The sequence below is a fragment of the Berghia stephanieae genome, chromosome 4 (assembly GCF_034508935.2).
Source record: "Berghia stephanieae isolate SIO BIC M18660-M18661 chromosome 4, UCSD_Bste_1.3, whole genome shotgun sequence".
NCBI classification, from domain to species: domain Eukaryota; kingdom Metazoa; phylum Mollusca; class Gastropoda; order Nudibranchia; family Aeolidiidae; genus Berghia; species Berghia stephanieae.
Genome location: NC_088363.1, coordinates 55,256,555 through 55,284,427, shown reverse-complemented (window position 1 = coordinate 55,284,427; position 27,873 = coordinate 55,256,555). Strand labels below are relative to the sequence as shown.

At 36.9% G+C, this 27,873-nt stretch overlaps 1 protein-coding gene and 1 long non-coding RNA gene across 2 annotated transcripts in view; both read right to left on the bottom strand.

Annotated features, from left to right (window-relative positions):
* LOC144972041 (uncharacterized) overlaps nucleotides 1–27,873 on the bottom strand; it is a 509,884-nt gene that overhangs the window by 35,319 nt on the left and 446,692 nt on the right. The gene's annotated exons all lie outside the window — the stretch shown is intronic.
* LOC144970854 (uncharacterized) lies at nucleotides 245–26,885 on the bottom strand. The gene is made up of 11 exons (XM_078910951.1): nucleotides 26,800–26,885; nucleotides 25,891–26,042; nucleotides 24,679–24,855; nucleotides 20,085–20,248; nucleotides 19,162–19,323; nucleotides 18,089–18,242; nucleotides 16,759–16,883; nucleotides 15,172–15,330; nucleotides 13,561–13,617; nucleotides 11,597–11,744; nucleotides 245–1,102 (listed from the first exon to the last, which is right to left on the bottom strand). The coding sequence occupies exons 2-11, from the start codon at nucleotides 26,022–26,024 to the stop codon at nucleotides 760–762; spliced, it is 1,623 nt and encodes a 540-aa protein (XP_078767077.1). The 5' UTR covers nucleotides 26,025–26,042; nucleotides 26,800–26,885; the 3' UTR covers nucleotides 245–759.

The window sequence follows — 27,873 nt, the reverse complement described above, 5'->3', positions numbered from 1 at the left end:
TGCTTTGAGTACTCTATATGATCCATGTATATCAATTTCTCACGAATATATATATAAATATAGTATATCTATATATATATATATATATATATATATATATATATATATATATATATATATATATATAATATTTCAAGTATTATTATGATTAACTTCTGCAATATTATTCCGAGTATTCGATCTCATCAGGATATATAAAAAACAAAAAAGACCGAGTCAACCACAATTAAAATAAAATGCCGTGTTTTGTTTTACGATGTGCTTTATTTCGTTTAAATTGTTTCGATTTCTAGATATCACTTAGCCATAGAAAGCATACCAAATTTTGTTTCATAGTATGATTAAGAGAATTGAAATCTGTATCATTGTATTCAATATTTCTTATACTGACAAAAATTATACAAATTGTATTGTCATTCATAGCATTTTGTACTCAAAAAATTAATTTCTTATTAATCACAGTCAGCTTATGATTTATTGGTATTTAATACTTGAAAAATGATAAATAAAATGCCAAGAAGCCATCTTGGTTTAGAATGTTATTTCCAAAATTCAGAAGCAAAAGTGAAATGTACTTTATTTGGATAATATTCAATACAGTTATTAAACCATGAGTAAACTCAGAAACTCATAACTCATAAAATGCCAATCTATTGGCCATACAGTCGCTTGATTTTTTGATGATGTACAGTTGTGGTAAGAGTTTTGAGTTTACCCAATATGTAGTAAAATCCTTGTGTTTTATTCTTCGGGTTGGATTTATCCTTTAATCTTCTTCAACGCATCCTCAATCATTTGATTCCTGTTAATCTTGCCTCGACCATTCCTCTCGATAGCATCTGAGAAAAGAACGTGCTGTGGAGCAATTATCTTCCCAACGTTCTCGTTCTTCATTGCTGCTTCGGCCACAGTTTTGATGATGTCATGATCTGTTATTTTAGAGCCAACCTCTCGCACCACGTAAGCGCAAACATTGTGGTGGTTCTGCTCGTGGGGAAGAGGAATAACAAGAACATCCTTGACCTGTTGGTGACTTCTGATAACTTTTTCAATGGTTGATGGGTAGTATGTATGTCCTTTGTGTTTGATGACGTAGTCGTAACTGTGTAGAAAATAATAAAGTTAGTGAATTCTTAAAAATCTGAAAAAAATTTCACAATTTGATTATCTTAATCAATATGGTTCTAATTCGTAAGGATGGAGCGATAATAAATTTATAAATTTATAAGACTTACTTACTTACTTACTTATCCGAACCAGCGACCACCTGAGCTCTAGCCCTTCGGTTTTGTGCCATGACGTAGAAGTTAGATGTCTTTTGTAGTTGTTCCAGGTGACTATAAAGTGTGTTACTGATGCTTGGATTTGGTGGGAGGAATGTGCATCTCAGGTCTTCAAGAGGTTGACATTCAAGCAAGTGGTGTGTTACTGTTTCATTGGGGTGTTGACATAGGGGGCAGGAAGGGGATGTGTCTTTTGTAATTTTGCTTAAATGGTTGTTGAGCGGTATGTGTTGTGTTCTTAGTTGAAAGATGATGCTTTGCTGGTGTCTTCTGAGCTTATTTAGGCAATCAGTCTTTACAGGAGTGGTCATATGGGAAAACATACATCTACCCGTGGTGCTCATTGCCCAACTGTTCATCCATTCTTCTCTCTTATTTGTTTTGATTATTTGTTTCGCTGTGTCTAAGGATACTGGAATTGATGGTTGTAAAAGTGTTGATCCAAGTCTGGCTAGTCTGTCTGCATTGTCATTTCCTGGTATATTTGAATGTCCCGGTATCCACTGGAGAGATAAGTCTACTCTGTGTGTTGTAAGGAATTCATCTAGTTGAGATCTTAAACTATTGAACGTTGAGGACAGTTTATCTAAATCGAGAGCTTGGAGAACCGATTTGGAGTCTGTGAAGATGACAGTGTTTTGAAGTTTTGAAAGGTTTAGCTGGAAAACAGAAGAGAGGTGTCGCAGTGAGGCTTCTATTGCAACTGCCTCAGCCTCGTAGTTTGAGCAGGAGCTTCCGCAAGAATTGTGGATTTTATCACAGGTTTTATCTGGGTATTCTACTACAAACTCATACCCAGCATTTTTAGTTCCTTTGTGGGCAGATCCATCTGTGTAAACATGTATCCAGTTGTCTGGGTATTCTTGTATTGTCTTCATTGCTAATGTTTGTATATCTGATTTGTTTTTATTTCTTGTTGTTTCTTCTATGAGGTTAGTCTTTATTTTTGGAAGTTTTAGTTCGGCGTATGGAGGTTTTTGACTGATTAAAATAGATTTTTCTCTGTTTTCTGGGAGTCTGTGTCTTTCATTCAAGTTGTTAGCAATGTGTAGCAGGGATTTTTGTTTTAATCTTGTTCTTGGTTTCCATTTCTCTGCCAGAATTCTGTTTGGATTGTTTTCCTCTTTTCGTTTGTATCTTTCAACCATTTCAAGCACTGCTGATTCTCTGCGAAGTCCAAGTGGTTCCACATTAGTATGTATTTCACATGCTGCTGTGGGTGTCGATCTCAGGGCACCGGAGATGAAGCGAAGGGCTTGGTTTTGTACTCTGTCCAAGGTTTTGTGTGTGTTTTTACTACCTACATTTTGGAGGGCTAAATTGTAGTCCATGATGGAACGCACATAGCCTAAATAGAGTTGTCGAAGCGAGTTTTTGTCTGCTCCCCAATTAGTACTGGCTAGTCGTTTTAGTAACTGGAGTCTCTTTGTGGCTTTGATTTTTACATTCTGAGTGTGTTTGTTCAGAGATAGTTGTCTGTCTAACTGTATGCCCAAATATGTGGGGTTTTCTTCTTTCGTGAGTCGATGGCCTTGGATGGAGAGTGTTATTTCTTTCTTGGAAACAGGATGACTCTTAGTAAATATAGAGTAGACTGTTTTATTGCAATTAACTTTTAATTTCCATTTATCACAGAAGGTGTTTAAGCTTTCTAAATCTTCATTTATTCTATTGGAGGCTATTGGTAGGTGCTTTGTAGTATACCACATAACTAAATCGTCAGCATATAGGGCCTTTTCTGTCTGTAATACTTCTGGTAGACCATTTATAAAAATAAGAAAGAGAGTATAGCTGAGGCAGGATCCTTGTGGGAGACCTTCCTCTAATACTTCTCTGTTTGACAGTCCGTTATTAATTTTTGTTTGGATTGTTCTGTTACTGAGAAATTGTTTAATCCAGAAGTAGAGATTTCCATCAATTCCGTAGTCCATCATTTTTTATAACAACCCTTTCCTCCATACTTTGTCATAGGCTTGTTGGAGATCAACAAAAACCGCGACTGTTTGTTTTCCATCTTGAAAGCCATCAATTATTTTTTGACTTAATCTAAACAATTGATCTTCTGTTCTTTGCCCTATTCTAAAGCCTGCCTGAGATTTATTTAGTAGGCCACATGTCTCCAGCCACCAGTATAATCGGTTATTTACCATTCTCTCAGCGACCTTTCCAACACATGAGGTGAGAGATATTGGTCGGTAACTTTTCGTTTCGTCGGGTGGTTTATTTTTCTTTAAGATTGGAATTATAATAGCATTTTTCCATCCCCTTGGTACTATTCCTGTCTCCCATGTTAGATTTATAAGTTTGAGAAGCATCTGTTTACCTCTCACGCTAAGATGCAAGAGCATTTCATTGTGTATCTTATCTGGTCCAGGGGATTTCCTTAACTTGAGTTTTTTCATAGCTCTGTGAAGTTCTGACATGGTAAAGCCCTCTTTGAACAGGTATGAGATAGCTTTTGGGGCCTTTTCTTGATGTTTAAGGTCTTTAATCAATTTTTTGTCCTTTTCACTTCTTTTTGATGCCTTGTTTACTGAAGCAAAATGTTTGTTGAAGATCATGGCTTTTTTTTGGTCATCTACGATTGTTCCTTTTGTAGTTTTCATGGCTTTGGGTTGGTTTTCGGGGTTTCATTGTTAAGATTATTAAGTAAGGCCCATGCTTTTTTCCCATTTTGATTGAGGTCAATATTAGCGCATGTGTCTGCCCATTTTAGCGTTGTTAATAGTTCTTTTGACAATTGCCGATGCTTTATTGTACTCAATCTTGTTTTTAATGGTTTTGTTTTCCTCTAAGTTTTTCCTTGTTTCCTTTCTTGCATTTACTGCTTTTTCAATTTCTTTGCTCCAGAAGGGTTTGTAATTCTGTCGACTACCTCTTGGAATTCCTGCTTTTGCAGCTGCAAGAATGGCTTTGGTGAGGGCTTCGTTTAAATGTTCTACACTTGATGTATCTGTAATTTTTGGAAGCTGGTCATCTAATGTTGCTGTGAAAACATCCCAGTTTGCTTTCTTGAAATTCCATTTGGATTTCTGCTCAAATGTTTTCTTCTGTGTTTGAACTGTTATTTGTGTTAAAATTGGTTTATGGTCACTGCCTATTTCATCCAGGACTTTAATGTGACAAGAATTCAGAAGGTCAGAGGAGATGATGGTGAGATCGGGATGACTCAGGGACATATGAGCTCTGTGAAGAAGGGTGGGGACTGAGTCTGCATTTTGTAAAATGGTGAGGTTGGTTGTATTGCAAAGCTTTTCTAGTTCTTTTCCTGTGTTGTTTAAATTTTTGTATCCCCATAGTGGAGAGTGGCCATTGAAGTCACCAGCAATTATTGTGTTGTTGTATTGGGAACTGTTTAGATCTATTAGGTTTATAGTACACCGTGGAGGGTTGTAAATGTTGTAAATGGTAAATTTCTTATTTAGGTGCCATAAGGTGACTTTCTGTACATCGGTTGAGTTCTGTGATGGTTTAGAAGTAACATCTCCCGTGATGTCATTTCTTATATAAGTAATAACACCACGGCAGTCGTCACATTTGCAGGTATAGTATGTATAACCAGCAATATATGGATCGCTATTTTTATACAGGGTTTCCTGAAGTAAAGCAATGTGAACTTCCTTTTCATTTAATAATTTCTTTAGCTCTGTCTTTTTATTCCTGATTCCACAAATGTTAATTTGTAAAATATTCAAATGTTTGTGGAATTTATTTGTCCCAGTAGCTGACTTTTCGCGCAGATCAGCCTGGATACTCACTGTCTGGCGCGGACCTTTTCCGAGGCGACGTCCGAGCTCGTATGCTTTCCTTTTGTTTGTCATGGCATGCTGGGGAGTCTCTGGTCTGTCTTCCCACCCTAACCTGTATTCCTTGTCAGCTGCATAACATCAGGAGTTGAGCTGCAGATGCATGTTCCTCATATAATATAATACACATTTTTCAAAGATTACTGAAGCTGACTTACGTGATTGCATTATGTCGTCTCCAACTAAAAGTTGTGATTTAGACCCCTTAAATACTGCCATTTTAAAAAAATGCATTGATGTAATTTTAACACCATTTACATGTATTGTTAATAATTCGTTGCAGTCAGGTGCTGTACCAGACATTTACAAAGTTGCTCATGTCAAACCCCTTTTGAAAAAACCTGATCTCGATAAAGAGAACTTAAAAAACTATCGCCCTGTCTCTAATCTTCCTTTTCTCTCTAAGATCTTAGAAAAGCTTGTTTTGAAACAATTACTGTCTCATCTTAAAAATAATTGTCTTGAAGAAAAATTTCAGTCTGCTTATAGGCAACATCATTCGACGGAAACCGCACTTGTTAGGGTTGTTAATGATCTCCTCTCTGTTATAGACAATGGTTCATGTTCTTTGCTGAATTTGCTTGACCTATCGTCTGCTTTTGATACTATTGATCACAATCTTCTTCTCAAACGTCTTGAAATTACTTATGGCGTGTCTGGTGCAGCGCTTGATTGGTTTAGGTCATATTTGTTTAATCGTAAACAGATTATTACGGTGGATGAATATAGATCGGAGGAAATCTTTCTTGATTGTGGGGTTCCCCAGGGTTCAGTACTTGGACCCGTTCTTTTTGTTTTGTACGTTGGCCCTCTGTCTAAAATCATCAGAAGTTTTGGTCTGTCTTACCATCAATACGCTGATGATACGCAATTGTACTGCGTTTCCAATATGAGAAATTTACAAGAAGTATCAGCCAATAGTAAAAATTGTATCCAAAGTGTTAAGAAATGGATGAATGAGAACAGACTGAAACTGAATGATGATAAGACGGAGGTGCTGTATGTGGGGAACAGGAAGTGGAAAAGTGAAACAGATTTGAAGTTGGGGGATGCCTCTATTCAAATTGTTGACAAAGTGAAAAACCTTGGCACATTCTTAGACTCTGGACTGTCGATGGAGCATCAGGTTAATAATTTGGTTAGATCTCTCTTTTTCCAACTAAAAAAGATTGCTTCCATTAGACGGTTCATATCTGAGGATGTGACCAAGCACCTGGTTGTGTCCCTCGTACTATCGAAATTGGATTATTGTAATGCTCTGTTGTTTGGCGTTTCGCAATACAATCTGAAACGTCTTCAGATTGTCCAAAACAGCGCTGCCAGACTAGTATTTATGAAGCGTAGGTGCGACTCTGCCGGACCTCTACTTCATGACCTGCATTGGCTGCCTGTTGAGAAAAGAATTAAATTCAAAGCTTGTGTTTTAGTGTATCGTTGTCTTGAAGGTACTGCCCCTTCCTACCTTTCAGAACTAATTGAAAGATATTCAAAACCCCGCCCCTTACGTTCGGCCAGTGATTCCACAAAACTAGTTGTCCCTCGAATTCGGAAAAATGCTGGAATGAGATCCTTTTCTCTTTTCGGACCCTCTATTTGGAACGCCTTACCGCAGAGCATTCGTGAAAAAGAATCTTTGTCTATTTTTAAACGTTCGCATAAAACATATTTGTTTCGATTTTAGTAGATGGTATGAGAAGCAAGATAGGTTTGGTTTGTGTTGTTTTGTGTGTGTATGTGTGTGTGTGTGTGTGTGTGTGTGTGAATGAGTATGTTTCAGCCAAAGTAATTTGTAATTTAAGCGCTTAGAGTCTGGTGTCTCGGAGTTATAGCGCTATATAAGTTTTCAGCATTATTATTATTATTATTATTATTATTATTATATAATTAATTTTTTTAGGGTTTAGTCAAGTAGCCTTCATTTTGTCTTTCCCACAGTCTCTTTTATGATTGACGGTCGCCCATTCCCCGCCACCTACTGTTTCCTGGCTTGCAGTTATCAATTTCAGTTATTCTTTCTGCTTAAAGGGCCATAATTCATAAACAGAGGATCGTCACGTCCTGGGTCATTTGTGTCGATGAGAGATTCTGTGGGCCTTAAACAAAGGGATACCAGCCCTTTCCCTAAAAATCTCAATTTTTTAAGAAGGATACATGATTACAATCAATCACAGATAGTCATGCAGAAGACATGGGCCACAGGCCGACCAAAGAGGGAGTATAGAAGTGTTAAAGTTACAGCACTAGGAAACAAGTATGAGCTATAGGGGTAGATTAAGAAAAGTAAGGACATACAGAGGACACCACACTACAGAATGAGTGTGAGGTGGGTGGGTGAGGAGCAGAGCGTGTACCACTCATCGGTGGGTTCTGTCTCCTGCACCTTAAGAGGAAGGGGTCCCACCTAGGCGGGCTGAGACAGGCCAGCCGAAGAGAAAAACCGCAAGGTGTGTTTAGGACTCAACGTATAGTGTGTTCACACTTGTGGAGTGTGTAACCGAAATTCCAACAAAGTTGCCATATTGGTTTTTATTAGACAAAGCGAATTAAGTTTGGTTACTGATTCTTTGTCAAAATATGTTTCTTGGTTGAAATTCAGTTTAAGAGACACGTCTTTTAATATTTAGTGTCTAAAAATTAAAAGATATTTTAAACAATAATTTATATTCAACAAACCCAGCAAATCACACACAAAGACTTGATTCTTAATTGGCAAATATTTTTTGCTAATAAAACATCTCCTCTCTGACTATATACCGGTTTGGTACCGGCTTTGAATCTGTGATTAGCCCTATTTCACATTTCAGTCAGATTAACTGAAGCTCTAACTTTTAATTCCTTTTCAAATGTTTATACATTTAAACTGTGTTGTTGGAGTTTTAAATTCTTTATCCATATTGTTCCATACAGTAATTGTTTTGTAAAATGGGTAGAAAGTGCTCTGTCTTCAATTGTAGAACTGGCTACAGAGATCAACCTGCTGATCTGAAAATAACTGTGTACAAATTTCCGAAGGAAATTCAGAAACGTAAACAGTGGATTTCATGCTTACCAAATAAGCTTAACTTTGAAGATGTTACGGAACATATGGGAGTTTGTGCTCTACATTGGCCTGATAATCCAAAAATGGTTCGTGTAGGACGATATTTTGTTCCAGTTGACCCACCTTCTGTTTTTCATAATGTACCCCAATCATGTGTACCAAGCTCGTCACAAACTCAACATCGGATTACTACAAAAGCCACTGCTGCCTCTCGAGCTGTTGATTTGGATGAGATGTCAGATTTCATGGAGTCTGATTTATTTCAATATGATTCTTTTCATGACAAATTTTGTTGTGAAGTTGGAAATTGTGGTGCCATTTTCACTCTTCCGTCAGGATCACATGATTCATATATTTTATTGAGTAGTGAGAGGAAAGGTCAAATTCACAAGTTTGCAGTATATTTTAAATACAACACTGGAACTAAAAATCCCAGGGTGACAACAGATTGAATCAAGCTTTTTTCAAAAAATTTCCTAAAATAAATGAATCATCTCCTTGGATTACCATGTCCCCAGTTGATCCTACAAGATCCTTATTTTTACTGTATGATACTGTTCACCTGTTGAAAAATATCCGAAACAACTGGATTACTGAGAAAACAAAATGTCTGAATTTCTACCCTTGTCATTCATCTGAACCAGTAACTGCCCAGTGGTCTGATTTGGAAGAACTTCATAATTACGAGACAGGATTTCTTGTAAAACTTTCAACTCTTTCCAAAACAGCATTGAACCCCACAAGTATTGAAAAACAGAAAGTTTCCCTTGTATTGGAAGTATTTTCAGAGAAGACAAGCTCTGCATTGAAATCGTCATCAAAGTCTGTCAGTTCTTGGATCAACACTGCCTTATTTATAGATGAAGTTTTGAAGCTTTGGAAAGTTTTTAACACGAAGTCTCCCTTTCAAAGCACTCGTTTTCGTGACCCAGATCGATTATGTATTGAACTTTCAGAAGCTGGTAGTCATCAATTGAATATCCTGGATCAATGGGCACTGCTTGCTGACCGGATGACAGCATCAAGTCCTGTTCTAAGGGAAAAATCCTTCACAAGAGACACAGCAAATGCTTTAGCTTGGACCTGCAGATGCCTTATTGACTTATCAAAGTACCTATTGACACAAAAAAACTCTGTCCATCATCAATATGTTGCCATTGGTTTCTTCCAACAAGATGTCATAGAGAAGCATTTTGCTCATTTTAGGATGTCAGCTGGTTGCAATTTTTATATAACAGCTCAAGATCTTTTGAACTGTCATCATATAGACAGGGCCAAACTTTTTATTGAATTTGAGAAGGATATTGATTTTAACTCCTCTGGACATTCCTGTGATCTCTGTGGGAAAGAACTGACAGACTCGGAACTTCTCATCATTGACGACCTTCCTCTCACTACTAACACACTATCATCTGATGAGAAAATGATTCTTTATTATATCGGAGGCTATGTGGCCCTAAAGGATGAAAAGTTGCGAGGAGCAGATGGAGACGTGTTCCCTGAAGATGTCAAAGTCTACACTGAGGAAATGGACAGAGGTGGTCTAAATTACCCTTCGACTGCAACTTTTCATCTTATTCTATACTGCTACACTTTTTTTAAAATGTCTGGAGAAATGCATTGTCGTTCAAGACTCGTAAGAATTTTTCAAGATTTTCCAGCACTGTTTCATTTGGATGTTGTTCTCAGCAAAATTTCTACACGCAGAATTGTAAATATTTTATTGAAACGTTTCTGCACTCAAGCTGACAGTGACAATAAAATCCAACAACAGAGAAGGAAAATAGCCAAACTGTCATCTTTGTAGTTATAATGAATTATTTATACTCATTTTCCCAGCCTCACAAGTCCTATTTCATGCATTATTATACTGTTGAATCTTTTAATGGGCCATTGGCGGTCCCAAGCCCGCAGCTGAATGCATACCTTTTTATATGCGTTCAGTAACTCAGAGGGAAAGATTCTGTGTTTATTCAAATGGATATATATTAAATTGTGCAATTATCAAGGTAAGGCATGTTTTATATTTTAATACTTATTTTTCTTCTTTCATTCAATTTTTTTCTCTTTTTCTTTTTTTTTTTTTTTAATTTTTGTGTTTGTTTTACTAATGTGATTTATCAAAAGGGACCTTATCAAAAACAGAGCTTAAACTACAAAAATATATTTGCTATTTGAAAAATGAAAAAAAAAACATTTTCTCTTATTATTATATAAAAAATCGGTCTCAAAAATATTGTGAAAAGAAAACAAATTCCGACCAAGATAGCGCGAGTGCACTAACACTAACACAGCGACTCGCTCGTACCTTACGCTGAGCCCTAAACGAAATCGCGACACGGTGTGCTGAGCTGGCCTGGGTCGGGTCGCTTAGGGTCCCACCTACTCCCTAGCCCGGTTATACCGCCGGGGACTCGGTCGCGCCCATAACAAACTCAGTAGAAACGGGGAACACCACGGGAAGGTGCTGTTATGGACACAATAATGCATGAGAGGCCATATGCAATAATCTCTGTCAGACAGGATTACGCGGCAATCAATGCACCTGGAAATGAGAGGTGTTGGGTTCGAAATGCACATCAATTTCCTTTCAGCAAGCGGGACGTCCGGCCCAGACCTTGCAGCTCCCCAAATTTATTAGACAACACCATCTCACAAAGAGCGACGCGAAGATCAGTTTTCATTGGGCACATTCTAAAGATAAAAGGTAATAGTTTGCATGGTAGTCTCTAGAGCAATGAGTTTCTAGTTTGAATCTTAGGAGCAGCTCAATATCTTTCTTAATGGGATTTCTTCTCTCATATATTTCGTACTGCTTCCTCTGGTATTTGATATTACTCATATTATTTTCTCTATATTTTTTTCTAATGGATATAAATTTGAGATATTTTACTGAAGCCCAGGTCACATTACTGTTATTGCTCAATCGGTTGAAGCGGCTAGGTATGGTGCTGCAAGCAGATTCATATAAGTGCGCTCGTCTCACAACCAAAGGGGACAGTAGGATAAATGGGAGGTTCGTTTTTAGACTCCTCTGTCATTCCAGAGAGATTGGGTAGTTGTGTCTTCTATACGTAGTGGAAAGTATGCAATAGTTGATAAAAAGGGTAGCAAGAGATTGCCGGTCAGTCACGACAGGACTATTTATCGATCAAGTTGTATCATTGTCATTGCTCTTTTAGTGACACATGAAATTGTGTCTGATGATATAATCAGGAAAGTCTGGATAGAGTTTAAAGTTAAAATAATACAGAAGGAAGGAGAAGACGAGGGGTTAAACTTGACATATTGTGTGTGAAGTCTTAATATATGGACGTCAGGTTTGTGTATGTATTTATGTGTGTGTGTGTGTGTGTGTGTGTGAGAGAGAGAGAGAGAGAGAGAGAGAGAGAGAGAGAGAGAGAGAGATTGATTGAGTGAGTGAGTAATTCATTTCGCTGTTAAAGGTTTAATACTGTCCACCCTACCGTCCAATTATGAATAAACGCTGTTTGTCGTCGATATAGCCAGCATCTGTGGTGACGTAACACCCGTCTTCATCCAGGGCTTCTGCTGTCTTATCCGGTTGCCCAAAGTACCCTATAAACATACAGTCAGACTTCAGAAGGATGCGACCTGGTTTGGAGGGAAAATGGCCCAATCAGTAAAATGATTCTGGACTGTAGATCAAAGTGATGCTAAGCTGTTTGTTTTCCGGACTGTATAAAGTAAGGAACGATTATGAATATAACTAGACCCGCCAAATACTTTTCTGTCGTTCATCTAGATTTCGGTTTTGAGTCCGAAGCGTTCCATGTTTAGTATTTTTTGTTCTGTAATACAGCTGTCATATTAATTTTTGTTAATAAGTAAATTACAGTGCCGTGGTCTCGGACTTTTTTGCAAGTGGCCAATAGTCTCCAACCGGCATTTTGTCTGGGTGAATCCGATAGCTTAAAATTTAACTATGATATACATTCTCGTTTTATGGAAAATTCGATTATATTATAGCATAATAGCAAGATATTATGAGGGCGCTATGAACCGAGATGCTTGGAGATGTGGCATTCATTATGCAACCCTGCAAAATAAACATGACGTGTAATGATCTCCTGACCACAATGGTATTTCTTAAGGTCAAATCGTTAAAGTCGAGAAGCAATCGGTGTAAAAAGAAAAGATACATTTTATAAGAAATAATTTGAGCGAGGTCTTTGGAACGGTATTATATAAAAGTATGCTTCAACTCATGCGTTTGAAACATTTCAAACTCGTCGCTAAGGTCGCTCAGCGGCATTGGGGAAAACTTGCTCGAAATTCCTAACGTAGGGGTTCAACCGGCGTGCACGTATATATGCAGGTCTGACACTCGAAAGCAGTTATGGGCCTAGTTAAGCAATAATTTTTCGTAATTTTCTGAGGTTTCCACTGCAACAATGAGCCTATCATAAATTAGGCTATTAGACCTGCAAATAAGTGCATGTCGAATTCAACAATATAATAATATTATCGCCATTGGAAAGAGTGAATTTTGTCTTCTAAAAGAAACCAACAATTTCTAATTCTGAACAATAAAACGTTTAACTCATTTTTCATCATCTAGCTTATTCCGACATGATATGTGACCCATCGTCTCAAAACTAATAATAATAATAATAATAATAATAATAATAATAATAATAATAATAATAATAATAATAATAATAATAATAATAATAATAATAATAATAATAATGATAATAATATTAAAAAATGATAATATATCGAGAAGAAGAAGAAGAAGAATAAGAAGAAGAAGAAGAAGAAGAAGAAGAAGAAGAAGAAGAAGAAGAAGAAGAAGAATTATATTAATAATTATTATTATAATAATGGTAATAATGATAATAATAATAATAATAATAATAATAATAATAATAATAATAATAATAATAATAATAATAATAATAATAATAATAATAATAATAATAATATATGATGATGATGATGATGTGATGATGATGATGATGATGATGATGATGATGATGATGATGATGATGATAATAATAATAATTATATTATTATTATTATTATTATATTATTATTATTATTATTTTTTTTAATTATTATTATTATTATTATTATTATTATTATTATTATTATATTATTATTATTATTATTATTATTATTATTATTATTATTATTATAACAATAGTAATGATAATGATAATAATGAGATTGTTAATAATAATAATAATAATAATAATAATAATAATAATAAGAAGAAGAAGAAGAAGAAGAAGAAGAAGAAGAAGAAGAATAAGAAGAGGAAAAACCTTCTATAGCGCTAAATGCCAAAACGTCAACGCGCTTTACAATATCATTGGACTAACCGTAATTACGTAAACACAAACCGTAAACGAAAGCTTTGGGCAAATCAAATATATATATTCTACTTCCTACAATAATACCTTACCTGGTGTTCCCACTGGCAGGTCCTTCATGTTGTCATCGACTGTCCTCACTACTGTGCCTGATAGAAGATAGCAGAACTCAAAATTATTCAAAACTTAAAACTAACGTCTTATCCAAATGGTAGCAAACATTTTTTTTTGTCAGTTTAATGCTACAGAACTCAGAATCAAATTCACATGGCATGATTTCAAAGAACTTCATTTTCTTCTTAGAGTCGTGGCTACATGAGTAATTTCCAGTTTATCATGGCTCCTAATCAAAAAGATAAATCATAATTTCTAACTAGTAATTCGGAAACCCCGATAGCTCATTTTGTATACACTTGTGTGTGTGTGTGTGTGTGTGTGTGTGTGTGTGTGTGTGTGTGTCCATCCGGCAGTGATTAGGTAGTTGGGTAACTCAGATGTAGCGAAAAGTAGTTTGCTATAGACTAGCGTCCTATCAAAAGGGTAACATGCAATTCTTATTGTCTTTATTTAGCCATGCTGAGTAAGCTGTTTTAACAGAGTACTTCAGTACCTTGATAAACTTTACCCTGAGGTGGTAGAAGATTTGGACCATAAGAAGGAAGAAGTACCTTGTTGTTTATTGATTGATTTTTTGTAAAATTTTTATGGGGGGGGGGGGGGTGTTTTTCTTGTTTTTTTTTTTTTTTATTTTTGTTTCGTTTTTTTTTTTTTTTTTTTTGTTTTTTTGTTTTTGTTTGATTTTTGTTGTTGTTTATTTTTTTAGTTTGTTTTTTCGGTTTTTTTTTTTGTGGGGCGTTTTTGTGGGGGGGGGGGGGAGGGTTGTTTGTTGTGTTTTGTTATTTGTTTATTTGTTTGCGTTTTCGTTTGTCTGTCTTTGGATTGTTTGTTTTTTCTTTTGGTCATTTGTTATTGCTTTTTTTCTTTCATTATAGTTATTTTGTTCTTTTTTGTTTTGGTTTGATTATATGGTTTAATTTTTGTTTTAATTTTTATTCTTTTTTCATAAGCAGTCAATTCATTGTCTTTATTAAATACATTTTAGAATACATATGAAAACAAATTATAGTGATGTTCTTTTGCTTCCAACAAGATACGTGTTTGATAAAATGATAAAAGTTAGAAGGTGTCGATCGCAAAATATCACAGCATGATATATGTTACTCATCGCGGCAGTATGGTATTATACAAAGATTGAAACAGAAAAGGGGGAAGAGACTAAAGTTAAAATGGGAACCAGACCTTTGAAAATATAACTGATTTTTTTTTTTTCAGATAACGGACTGCATTCACTTTCTTCACAATTAAGGCAATGAATTGGTAAGTAATCTATAATTTAACCTGTGAAATCAATGTATAGTATCTGATCAGGTGTGGCTGAGTCCTGGGTTCGAGTCCCGCTCTGAATTCTTGAGAAAGACCTTTACTCACATTCTCTCACCGTACTCAGGTGTACTCAGGTGTACTCAAGTGTAAAAAGAGTATCTGGCTGTTAACAGCGGAACCTCTGTCGGATAAAAATGGCATATCGCGTCATGTTTCGTCCATTTTGTTGATATCGCGCTATATAAATTCTCAAAATATTCAAGGTTAATTGTGATAAATTGAAAGATCGGTACGACTGGTAACATATTTTATATCCTTACCGTCATAAATACGTCCAGTATCAAAATCTTCAAAGTCTTCAACCCGATGAATGATGTTGTAACTGATGGATATCATCTCTGAACAGCCAAAACGAAGACATACTTTTTCTGAGGCTGATAGCAACCATTTACACATCTCCTTGGTGACGGGAAATCCAGCTATGGTGGAAGGGAAATGGGGTATCATATATAGGAATGATAAATTATGAATTATGTACTAGTTTAAGATAAAGATCTGAAAAAATGTATATGCAACAGCGCTAAACAAAGGAAGAAAAAGAGTACCAAATAAAATCATCTCAAAAGCCGGCATGCCTCGAGCCCAGTCTTGAAATGAAATGACAAGGAAATGTCTAATGAATGTTTCAAACAGCATTTCATGTTACTGTTCCGTGTAATGAACATGACACATCAATAAATGGTAATTGTCAATTACACACATTTGTCATTTATTCAGAAACGTCACACACAACGGTATGAAGCCCGGATGAACCATAGGCCGAAAAGTGAATTTCAAATTAACCAGTTAACTGCCGTCCTCTGGAAAAAATCGTGTTTAAAAATTTGGCCAGAAAATTTGTCCTTCAAATATCGATCGATTTAAATTACCCTCAGCTTGGTAAAAACTCTTAAACCTAGGATCTCGCGAGGTTAAATACGTTTTTTTAGAGAACGGCAATGAACTGGTTGAAAGGATCAGAAAGATAAAAGTTTTGACTTTCCCAATGAACGGAACTGTGTTTATTTTTCTAAACGAAAAGTATCAATGAGATCAAAGTAATATATTTTTTACAATGAAATCAATTTTCAGCATCATAAATCGCCCCAAGATAATATCATTTTGAGATGGTGGGACACAAATATTATAAGCTTGATTTGAGACGAAACTTGATTATCAGCTGATAAAACTGTATTGGCGGTATAATACGAATTCAGCTCAAAGTGAATAGAGGGATGCAAGAGATGTTGACTGTAAAAAGTAATGATTATAGCCTAAAAATTTAAAGCCAACATATACTTATAAATCATGATAATTTATCAGATACTTATATGATTATTATCGTTGTTGTTTTCACGATTATTTTTGTCGTTAATATTTCATTGTACTATGAACTTTGTACATTTATGATTCATTCGATCCTGACCAATTTTCAATTACCAGTATTCTATGATAGTATTTTTAGATTGTACATTGCCGTATTGATACATTATTCCTTACAATTCAAAGTAGTGTAAAACTTCCGTGAATGATACAATGCAAGCTATATGTGATTTTTTTGTAATTATAAACTATTGTATAAGGCATTTAAAGGATAATTCTTATATTAAGCCTTTTGTAAGATAAGATAAGAAAGACGGAATGTTTTAGGACACAACCCCCATCTTCAGCCAACAACAAAAATACTTAAAACACGCTTAAAACTTAGATGGGAAAAAAAGCCTGTGCACCTCGACAGAATTGGACGTGTAGAGACCTTTTCTGCCATCGAATGGCTGAAGAAGGATTTAGTGTCTGAATTGTCTCGAATTATGTTTTTGCCTTTCTGAATTGTTAAACTCATTTTTTTCCAGTAAAAAGCAGCTCACCGACAAGAAAACATTCTGCAATTTTCTTGGAGAGGTCATCCCAAACGGCTGAAACAGCTGTGATTTCTGGTGGGGTCAGAAACATGTGGCTCACCCCATCGTGTTTGATAATATTGGCGTACATTCTGAGGAGAAAATTGAATATATTAAAATGAACGAGTCGTATAACTTATTTTATTATTATCATTTCGTGTCCAGATACTGACGTGGTTGAATCAGCGCAACCGCAGACAAATAAAGTCATTTTTTTCTGTCTCAGGCGTTACAGTATCTCTCGTCTTGTAGCTGAGTCGAGTAATCAAGGAATGAAGGGTGAGAGCGATAACAAAACCTTGGCCTCAGCGTTGTATCCTTCAATAAGACACTTTCAGATTTCCCTCCCCAAAAGACTCAGTTAGAAATGAGTACCTGGCTTCATGCAGAAACTGGTATTGGTATCATAATAATGCATGTTCAGCAGAACCGCGTACAGGGCAAATTGTACATTGTAGGAAATTAGAATTTAATCCCTTATTGCCTGATGAGGTAATGAATGAATTTTTTTAAAGTGCACTGGTCGATAAAATGTCATTTTTGTTTGTTTACTAATACGGAGGATCGAATAACCCGTTTAATAGACCATTCCATAAACCCCAAATCGGCTTCAATTGCGGTTAGAATAGGAGATTCTATTCGCCCTCTTCTCTCCGCCCAGCAACAACCTGGTGGCCGGTTCTTTTATTTAGGACAGAAAGTGCTTATGAGTCCAGTGGCTATCCTATTCAGAGTTAGGAAGCAATGTTGTTACTGCAAGTTAAGTGTCTGAAGCATGGATAAACTCAGACTCCGCAGCTTTAAACGTCTAGTCTTTAAATATCACTAGTCTATATTGAAAACTAAAGCACTGAAGCACTAGGAATCGACTGAAAAGCATAATCGCCAATATTTACCAAGTACAGCTTTCCAATGGAAAATTATATTGTCCGACTGGTAGATGGATAATATCGCATGCATATAAATAAATAAACAAATAAAATTTCCTTTATTCATCCCATAGGGGAATTCTGTCTGTGGTGTCTTTTCCAAGGGAAGACTCGACTAAACCAGGCGTCAGCCGCAATACAGCGCCACAAATTGAGCTGGGTGAGGTGACTTGCTCAAAGCCAGCCAGCGCATCAGCGGGTGATTGTTCTCGGTATCTTTCGGGTACTAAGCAAATGCCGTACAGCTGAGCCACGCTGCCCAGATAAGATATAGAATTGACGACAAGTGGTCATCGGACTCTATGTGGTATTTCACACAAGTGTGAGGTGGAGGTCAATCAATCAATACAGTAATCAATGTCACTTACCTGTATAAATCGTTCGGTTGTATCCAAAGATCAGGATGGACTCTCGTGTAACCGTCAAGAATATCAAAAGAGCTTGCAACGACCCATGACCAAGGGCCATTGTGAAAGAAGCGTCTGTTTTTTCCCTTTGGTGCTATACTGGCGGGATACAAGCCTGTAACACAAGACCAAGTTAAATTCAAATGCAAGTTCTGGCACATTTATAGGTCTTCGCTAATATCATTTGCAATAAAAATTTCTAGATAAATAAATTTAAGAGATAAATGAAATAAGATAATTGAAATACGTACATATAGAATAAAAGAGTTTACACCTTTTAACACAATTTTCAAAAAGAAAGCTTAGCCTGTTATAAATACTAACACTACAGTAAAACTTCATTATTTCGACAATCTCTCAATTTACTCTGAGCTCGTCAGTAAGTTGGCAATTACCTAGGTTAACATAGCGAACAGTTCATTTTTTATAGACTTGTTACCTAACCAAAGGGTTTCGGTTTCAGATATTTTTTCTAACTACCCGATTAACATTCAAGAAAAAAGAATAATGTAAATGTGATGTTTCTAAGTAGGCCTTTGAGCATGTGTACTTCTGTCCAGAATAAAGGATATAAACACAAGATCTAGCCTACCATACAGTGACAGAGTGCATGTTTTTTGTGGGACAGGAAACATATATGTCATACATTGATAAATTACTATGACCCCAATTTGCGAAACAGGTTTCAACTCAAGACGTCTTCAAAGAAGTTGGGATTTGAGTCCATCCATTTTGGCAGGCATCGCGCCCTTAAATTTACGTAGATCTATTTGGATAGAGCTATTCGGATGTTACTAACTAGACACGAATCATTTGATAATATGTGCCCAGTTTCAACAAGTTCCTATAGCCATGTTTTTTCTTTGGTGGTTTTAAATGCAGATCGGCAGTCTTTGGGATAATTTACCTGATTGTTTTACCAGCGCTGAGAATCACTAAATTTATAGGTATCATGAAAATGATGATGATGATGATGATGATGATGATGATGATGATGATGATGATGATGATGATGATGATGATTATGACGATACCTGTTTTGGGGTCAAGGACAAGACTTTTGTGGGCTCTCATGACCATCTTAGGGACCCCAGTTGTGCCGGACGTCAGATACATGGCAGCCAGGTCATTCTCTGTCACGTCCCAATTGACGTAACATCCACCGTGGGATTTCACATAGGTCAGGAAGTCATTGTCTGGTAAATGAATAGAAAATATCTCAAATCAGTATTATGTCGAGCAGAAAATTGAAATGAACATTGAACTATTCTGAAACATGAAATAATATTAGTTTATAACACTTTAATAAACATTTTTAAAACATTTATCCGTGACCTGCGCTTGTATGCACGTTGCCTGTCATAAGACTCCATGACAATCTATCCTCTGCCTCCTTCATGTACTCGGAGTTTGTAGGGATGTTGTTTGTTGATAGTCTCAAATTGGTCAATAACGTCAACGTAAACCAATATTGATACCCTTCAATAATACCACGAACAATTTACCCACGTCTCATTTTTATTACTCAAAGTCAATTTCCAAAGTCTAAATCACCCCGATCTATTACCAATTTGAGGCGATTGGTCACATGTATCAATTTTCAAATTGTACTCGGTGTCTTTGAGAGGGTACCGGTAGTTTCTTTGATGAAATATGAATACATTTTATCGTTCTCGGACTACATTGAGTGTTTTTGTTGATTTATTTTAGTCGTTTCTTTCTCTAATTCATTTCTTTGCCGACTCGCCCCCCCCCCCCCCCTGTCGACTTTGCAGTGTTTAACTAGCTTTGTCTGTTAGACCTGTTACGAGCACTTCATTGGCTGCCTGTTCATGCCCGCAATGAATACATCTCTCTCTCTCTCTCTCTCTCTCTCTCTCTCTCTCTCTCTCTCTCTCTCTCTCTCTCTCTCTCTCTCTCTCTCTCTCTCTCTCTCATGAATCTTCAGGAAACCTACCTCCACCTCTCTCTACCAATATCGCTCTACTGGTACTGGGAAACTTGGGGTCTGAAAATGAGGTGTCCAAATATCCGGGCTTTACTTGACCTACTTTGTCCTTCACTTCCTGCCAAGTCGGGTCAGACGAGTCTGTACGCATGGCAATAAACCTGGCGGTGGACCTACGAGATAAACAATGAGATTAAAAACATAATAATAATAATAATAAACCCCGTGTGGTGTCCGGGGTCCCTCAACTGAGAGGGTCAAGAATAGCCCAACGCCAAGCCAGCGTGTCGTAAAAGGCGACTAATGGTGTGTGATTCCCCCATCTTTGAGTCACCTGGTCCTCCAGGTTGGGGGTTGGCAAAGGGTTAACACCCCTTTCCGTTAAACTCAAACCGTTACAGAAACACAGACAGACAAACTAAATCCTTTTTTTAGCTTGGGCGACCGAAGAGTTTCTGGAATTACAGAATTTATGAAGGACAACAGACAAAGCCGAAAGGACTCTGCTGACCCGATGACGTCTTCGCCAAACAAGCAGCTTCGAATTGCGTCGTGGAACGTTCGCACCATGTATGAAGCAGGAAAAAGCTCTCAAGTTGTGACTGAGATTAGAAGATACAGGCTGCATATACTTGGAGTAAGCGAAACCCACTGGATACAATCCGGACAGAAACACCTCAAGTCTGGGGAGAAGATTTTATATTCAGGGAGAGGGGACGGGATTCATACACAGGGAGTAGGAATAATTCTAAGCAAGTTTGCCCAGAAGTCACTGAGAGGATGGGAACAATGCGGAGAAAGGATCATCATGGCGTCCTTTACAACACGGAGTAAGAAGATCAGCATGAACATTGTACAGATCTATGCCCCAACAAATGATGCAACAGATGAGGACAAAGATACATTTTATGGTCTGCTACAACAAGTCATTGACAAGTTGCCAAGGAAAGACATCAACATATTGATGGGAGATGCTAATGCAAAAGTGGGACAGGATAACGTAGGCTATGAAGGTATCATGGGACGTCATGGCATGGAGAAATGAATGATAATGGTGAGAGATTTGCAAATTTCTGTGCATTCAACAGTTTGGTGATTGGAGGATCAGTGTTCCCCCATAAGAGGATCCACAAAGCAACTTGGGTCTCACCAGATGGTGTGACAGAGAATCAGATTGATCATTTTTGTATCTCTCGTAGATTCAGACGTTCATTGGAAGATGTGACAGTACGGAGAGGGGCAGATGTTGGATCAGACCACCACCTGCTATTGGCAAAGCTTAAGCTCCGATTCAGAAAACACGGGGCCAGATCACATACAAGAAGAAAATTCGAGGTGAATGCACTTGATGGGGAAAAGAATGAGGAATTCAAACTACAATTGAGTAATAGATTCCAACCTCTTACTGAGCTCGAGGAGGACATAGATGTAGAGTCACATTGGGCAAAGATCACGGAAGTCTACATAACAACTTGCCACGAGGTATTGGGGGTAAAGAAATCGGAACATAAAGAATGGATAAGTCCAACCACCTTGGACCTTATTGAAAAGAGGAGAACAAGGAAGGAACAAGTGAATGCAAGCCGAACAAGGGCTTCAAGACTGGATGCACAAGAGCAATATCGAGCCATAGCTAAAGAAGTCAAAAGATCTGTGAAGAAAGACAAGGAAGCATTCATGAACAGACTTGCTGAGAAAGCAGAAGCAGCAGCGACTGGAGGACACATGAGGATCCTTTATCAAACTACCAAGACACTTGCTGGAAAATATGGGAAACCAGAGGTACCAGTCAAAGACAAAGATGGGAAAACTATTTTTGGAAAAGAGGCTCAATCTGAACGATGGAGGGAACATTTCAACTGCCTTCTGAACAGACCACCACCAGACAACCAGCCAGAAATTTTGTCTGCAAGGAATGAGCTACCAATTAGCTGTGATCCACCATCGATAGCAGAGATTGTGGGTGCCATTAACAAGATGAAAAGGGGAAAGCTGCTGGACCAGACCAGATTCCACCGGAGGCTCTAAAAGTTGATGCGGAAAGAAATGCTGAGGCCCTGCACCCACTATTTGAGAGAATCTGGAATGACGGGATATTCCCAAAGGATTGGAAGGAAGGACATCTTATCAAGCTTCCAAAGAAAGGGGACCTCAGTAATTGTAATAATTATCGAGGCATCACTCTTCTTTCTATCCCAGGAAAGGTTTTCAACCGTATTATTTTAGAGAGAATTAAGAATGCAACAGATGCTAAACTGCGGGACGAACAGGCAGGTTTTCGGAAAAACCGTTCAACCACCGACCAGATTGCCTCTCTGCGAGTCATAGTGGAACAGTCTATAGAATGGAACTCTCCTCTTATTGTCAACTTTCTGGATTACGAGAAGGCTTTCGACAGTATTGACAGAGCAACATTGTGGAAAATTCTGGCACATTATGGACTCCCTGAAAAGATAGTAAACCTTATTAAGGAAATGTATGAAGGATCAAGTTGCAGGGTTGTACATGAAGATCAGCTTACTGACAGCTTTGAAATTAAGACTGGTGTCAAGCAGGGATGCTTGCTCTCACCATTCCTGTTCATCCTTGCCATTGATTGGCTAATAAAGGAAACCTCCAAAGGGAGAAGAAATGGGATACAGTGGACCCCCTGGACACAGTTGGATGATCTGGATTTTGCAGATGATCTGGCTCTTTTGTCCCACACCCAGGACCAGATGCAAGCAAAAACCACAATTATAAACAGCCTCTCGAAATCAATTGGTCTAAGAATTCACCCTGCAAAGTCAAAGGTCTTGAGGATAGGTACGCGTCAAAGGGAGCAGATCAAAGTAAAAGATCAGGAACTCGAAGATATAGACACTTTGACAAGGATGGAGGCACGGAAGCAGAGGTGAAAGCACGAATAGGAAAGGCACAGGCTGCATTCACATCTTTGAACAGAGTTTGGAGAACTAAAGATATCTCCCTTCAACTAAAGCTAAGACTTTTCAACTCAAACGTGAAGTCTGTCCTACTGTATGGATGTGAAACTTGGAACGCATCACAGGCATGTATAAGGAGGGTACAGATTTTCGTAAACAGGTGCATGCGTAAGCTACTCAGAATAAAATGGATGGATAGAATAAAAAATGAAGAAGTATGGAAAAGAACCCAGCAGAAACTAGTGGGAGAGGATATAGGAAGAAGACGATGGAGGTGGATTGGACACACGCTTAGAAAGAATGACTCAACTATAACAAAGAAAGTATTGGACTGGAACCCTCAGGGCAGAAGATCAAGGGGAAGGCCACGAGGAACATGGAGAAGAATTAAAGAAGCTGATATACAGAGAAGTGGTAAGACCTGGAATGAGATAAAAAAGTTGGCTCAGGATAGAGAAGGATGGAAACTGTTTGTCTGTGGCCTATACCCTGACCCAGGGTGAAAAAGGCAATGATGATGATGATGAATCACGATAATTTGTTTAGGTTTGTTTTCATAAGGGTTTCCGATAGCTCAATTGGTAGAACACTCGCTTCGCACGTAAAGGGACCAATATCGATCCCGGGTGCTGTCGAGATTTTTATAACCACATGTCCACTCAACAGTGAATAGGTAACTGAGTAGATTAGATTCGGCGTTAAGTACTTTGCGATAGACTAGCGTCGTATCCAAATGATAGCAATCAATTGCTATTGTCCGTTTCACGCTAAAGAAACCGGGATAAACCATGGGCCCAAGGGCTCTGAAGGACTACTTTTTTCTTTCATAATGTGTTCTCACTTTTGTTTGAATTGTTTCTAAAGCATTTTGTTTCTCCCCCCCCCCCCCCCCCCACCCCCTTTCCCACCTCTCGGGACATGTCGTATAAAGGTTGAGGTTGTCAAATAAGATTTGAAAAATATCATTTTTCATATTTTATATTTAATTTGACATTGGATAACTAAAAGAAAATTTCAAATCGATTATCCATTTGAGTGTGTATGTGTGTGTGTGTGTGTGTGTGTGTGTGTGTGTTATTCACAATCTTTAGCTAATTGGTTTTTGCCATTAATTACAAGTAAAAGGTACGTTTGTTGAACCACCCCGAGTTACTCCCATGATTTATATGCTTAATGTCGTAAAATTGGGTGACTCTTCTTCTTTACTAATAAAAACATTCTTTAAAAAACCTTTCCGGTAAATAACACACATTATACATGGTTACCATTTTAGTATAGTATGGGTCAATAGAAAGATAAGGAGTCACTCGATTTTACAACATTCAACAAACTAATCTATGTACCCTGTATAGCCCGCTAAGCGAGTAATGAAACTTTATTTTTGCCTTTATCTCCTATTTCTTGACACCCTGCACTGAATGCATCTTCAACATCGGGTGTCAACGTGCCTCATCGGTATGGTATCTTTGCTTCGTACCCGAAAGGTACCAAGTTCGACTACCCTCCGCGCTGTGTGGCTTTGAGCAAGTCACCTTACCCTTGTTCAGTTTGGGGCACTGCACTGCGCCAGACTTTATTCTAGTCTTCCATTTTGGAGTAGATACTAAAGACCAATTTTCCATTGGGGACGATTTAAAGGTATCTCATTTTTATTTGGTTATCTTCAACACAAGACTTACTGCTTTAAACAATGCGGGAAGAGTATTGGATTGTCCGGGGAATGAGCACTGTTTATGACTGCAGCCCCGGCAAAAATGGCTCCATAGTTCACAACAGCTCCTTCTGGACTCTGAGGGAGGGCGCACAAAATCACATCTCCTTTTTGAACTCCAGCTGCTCTCAAGATGGATGAGAATCTGGAATAGAAAAGAAATAAGGCTTTATGATCTGTGGTGTAAAAAAAGTAATAATAATAAGTAGGAATCCCTCCTTATTATTACCTGCATGAGAAATGATGCTTACAGAGATTCTCAAATTGAAGGGTTACTCGACACTTGGTGTTGTGGCCTTGGGACTCTCATGTGACTCTATTTCATTTGATCTTATTGATATTAATCGAGGTCTGTAGAATGAATACATGGCTGATAACACTTGGCTTTGTGAAAATTATGATAATACCTAAATTGAAATTTCGATATTGTGGACAATAAAGACTTGCCATAATAACTATCAATATTATTAAAGAACATCATGTCTAATCATACGCATTAAGTATATCGCTGTTGGCTTGTGATTCTTTATCAAGTTCTTTTAACATATTTGGGAGATACTGAGTTCACGGTTTAAATCGAATTGATTCTCATAGGGAGTTAAATTAGATAGTTATTTTTCACTTAAAGAATTGCTCAATCTAAATTGTCGGTGCAAACTAAGATATGGGACAGGCATTTGTGAGAAGTTTCTCTTGTGTGATTCGATAAAGAAAATAGAACATAATATTTGTATTATTTAGGTAGATAATATGCACGGTTAAAGAAATAGTCGTAAAATTGGAAAAATAACTATTTTAGGAATTACACATGAAAATAACCAGCTATTGGCTAAGAGGTCAACCGTTTTCAAAACAAAATAATAAGATATTTGAGACCATCATTGGACAAGGGTAATTTCTGCTCTCAGGCTTGCTCCGGTGCAATATATCCTTGAGTAAGTCACTTTACATAATATGTTATTTCACTCACTCATGTGTGGATGAGCAACTGGCACAATGGTGATCATATTGAAAGTATTAACCTAACCGCGACTTGCAATGAATGAAATAAAATTTTTAAAATGGGTTGCTTATGACCTACCGGACAATTGAAAAAGCATGTTAAGTAAATTCAGCTCGTTGAATCCGTCAAAATAATCTTTAAAATGTTTATATCTATAATTACTTTTGTCATTTTTACCTGGCTGCCAAGGTGTAAAATTCTTCTCTCGAGATCGATGTCTTCCTCAGGGATTCATCATAATAAGCAAACAGTTCACGATGGCGATCCTCATTCACCAATTGCTCGAACGCATTTGGCCAGATCAGCTTCATTTTCCTACTTAATAGAATCTGTTTTATTTAGTAAATAAATAAATAAATAAATAGTAATAAAGTTGCAAAGATGGAAACTGTGCGGACATATGCCCCGACGAGATGAAAATATTCCAGCAGAAACCTCGATGGATGATTACTTCAAACAAGTAGCCAAATACAGATGGCGTACACCAACTTTTATTATTATTATTATTATTATTATCATTACTATTATTATTATTATTATTATTATTATTATTATTATTATTATTATTATTATTATTATTATTATTATTATTACTATTATTATTATTATTATTATTATTATTATTATTATTATTATTATTATTATTATTATTATTATTATTATTATTATTATCATTATTATTATTATAACTTTTTATATTATTATCATTATTATCATCACTTTCATTATCATTATCATCTTCGTCATTCTTATCATTATGATTTTTGTTATTATCATTATTGTTGTTATTATTATTAATATAATCATCATCATCATCATCATCATTATTATTATTATAGTATTATTATCATTAGTAACAGCAGTAGTAGTAGTAGTAGTAGTAGTAGTAGTAGTAGTAGTAGTAGTAGTAGTAGTAGTAGTTAGTAGTATTTAGTTAGTAGTAGTAGTAGTAGTAGTGTAGTAGTAGTAGTAGTAGTAGTAGTAGATAGTAGTAGTAGTAGTAGTAGTAGTCGTAGTAGTAGTAGTAGTAGTAGTAGTAGTAGTAGTAGTAGTAGTAGTAGTAGTTGTAGAATCAATTCTTCATACCAATTCCTGGCTTCAAATCCCCCAAAAAAAACTGTACTGAACTATTCAGCACAACATAACACAACACGAAGGCCTGTTAGAAGACACCTCCCAACCTTTTATTCAACGCTCAACCAACAAATCTACTGCTCCGTCTTAACACCTATTTGCTAATGGTCTGACCATCTGCCCTGCCTAAACACGAATCATTACAGTTTGAATTGGTAACACCAAATATTGCATGTAAAACTAGTTTATGGTAATGAGACCTGTGCAAAGACAGAAGACCGATTTCATACAATAGCATTTATTGTCAAATATGCTATCAAAATGTGACCCAGCGCTTCAGTCTGGTTATATGACAGTATGAAACAGTGGCCAAACAGTGAATTTTATTTTCAAATGATCTGGTAAATGGATTATTAGGGATTTTTTAATTTTAAGGAACGTTATCCTTATCCTCGGTAAGACCTATTAACTGAATCTAAGTTTCATTCTTTTGACAATAATATGTTCAAAATGTTAGCAACGAAACTGAGAGACCCGATAGCTCAGTTGGTAGAGCACCCCCCCCCCCCCGCCCTACCCCTGTACATCCAGTTTTCATTGATTATCTAGATCTGTAAGATCTTCTGAAAGTGCTTTGCGATAGACTAGCGTGTTATCCATAGGATAGTTAGCAATTGCTGCTGTCCGTTTCAAACTACAAAAGTCGGGATTAGCTCCGGCCCCGTGGCTTTGTTGGGCTACTTGTTTTTACTATAATATGAAACAATCCAGAAATAATACAACCATGAGACGATGGGTCCCCAGATTCCTGATATTTCTTATCGACTCATGACAAAACCCGAATTTCTGTTTTACCCAGAAAACTTTTAATTCATGTATCAAGGCGACACCCAGCTAGTCAAAGACCTTAAACCCTGGGATATGAAACTTTGAAGCCATCTTAATCTGTCACTGTTTGAAGTAAACCTTTCTGGTCAAATGAAATAAAATATTATGTTCTCTGTTAGTAATAAAAGTAATACCGAGTTGCTGGATTCTGTGGACCGTAAAAAAAAGTAATAACAAAAATGAATATAACAGCTAAGA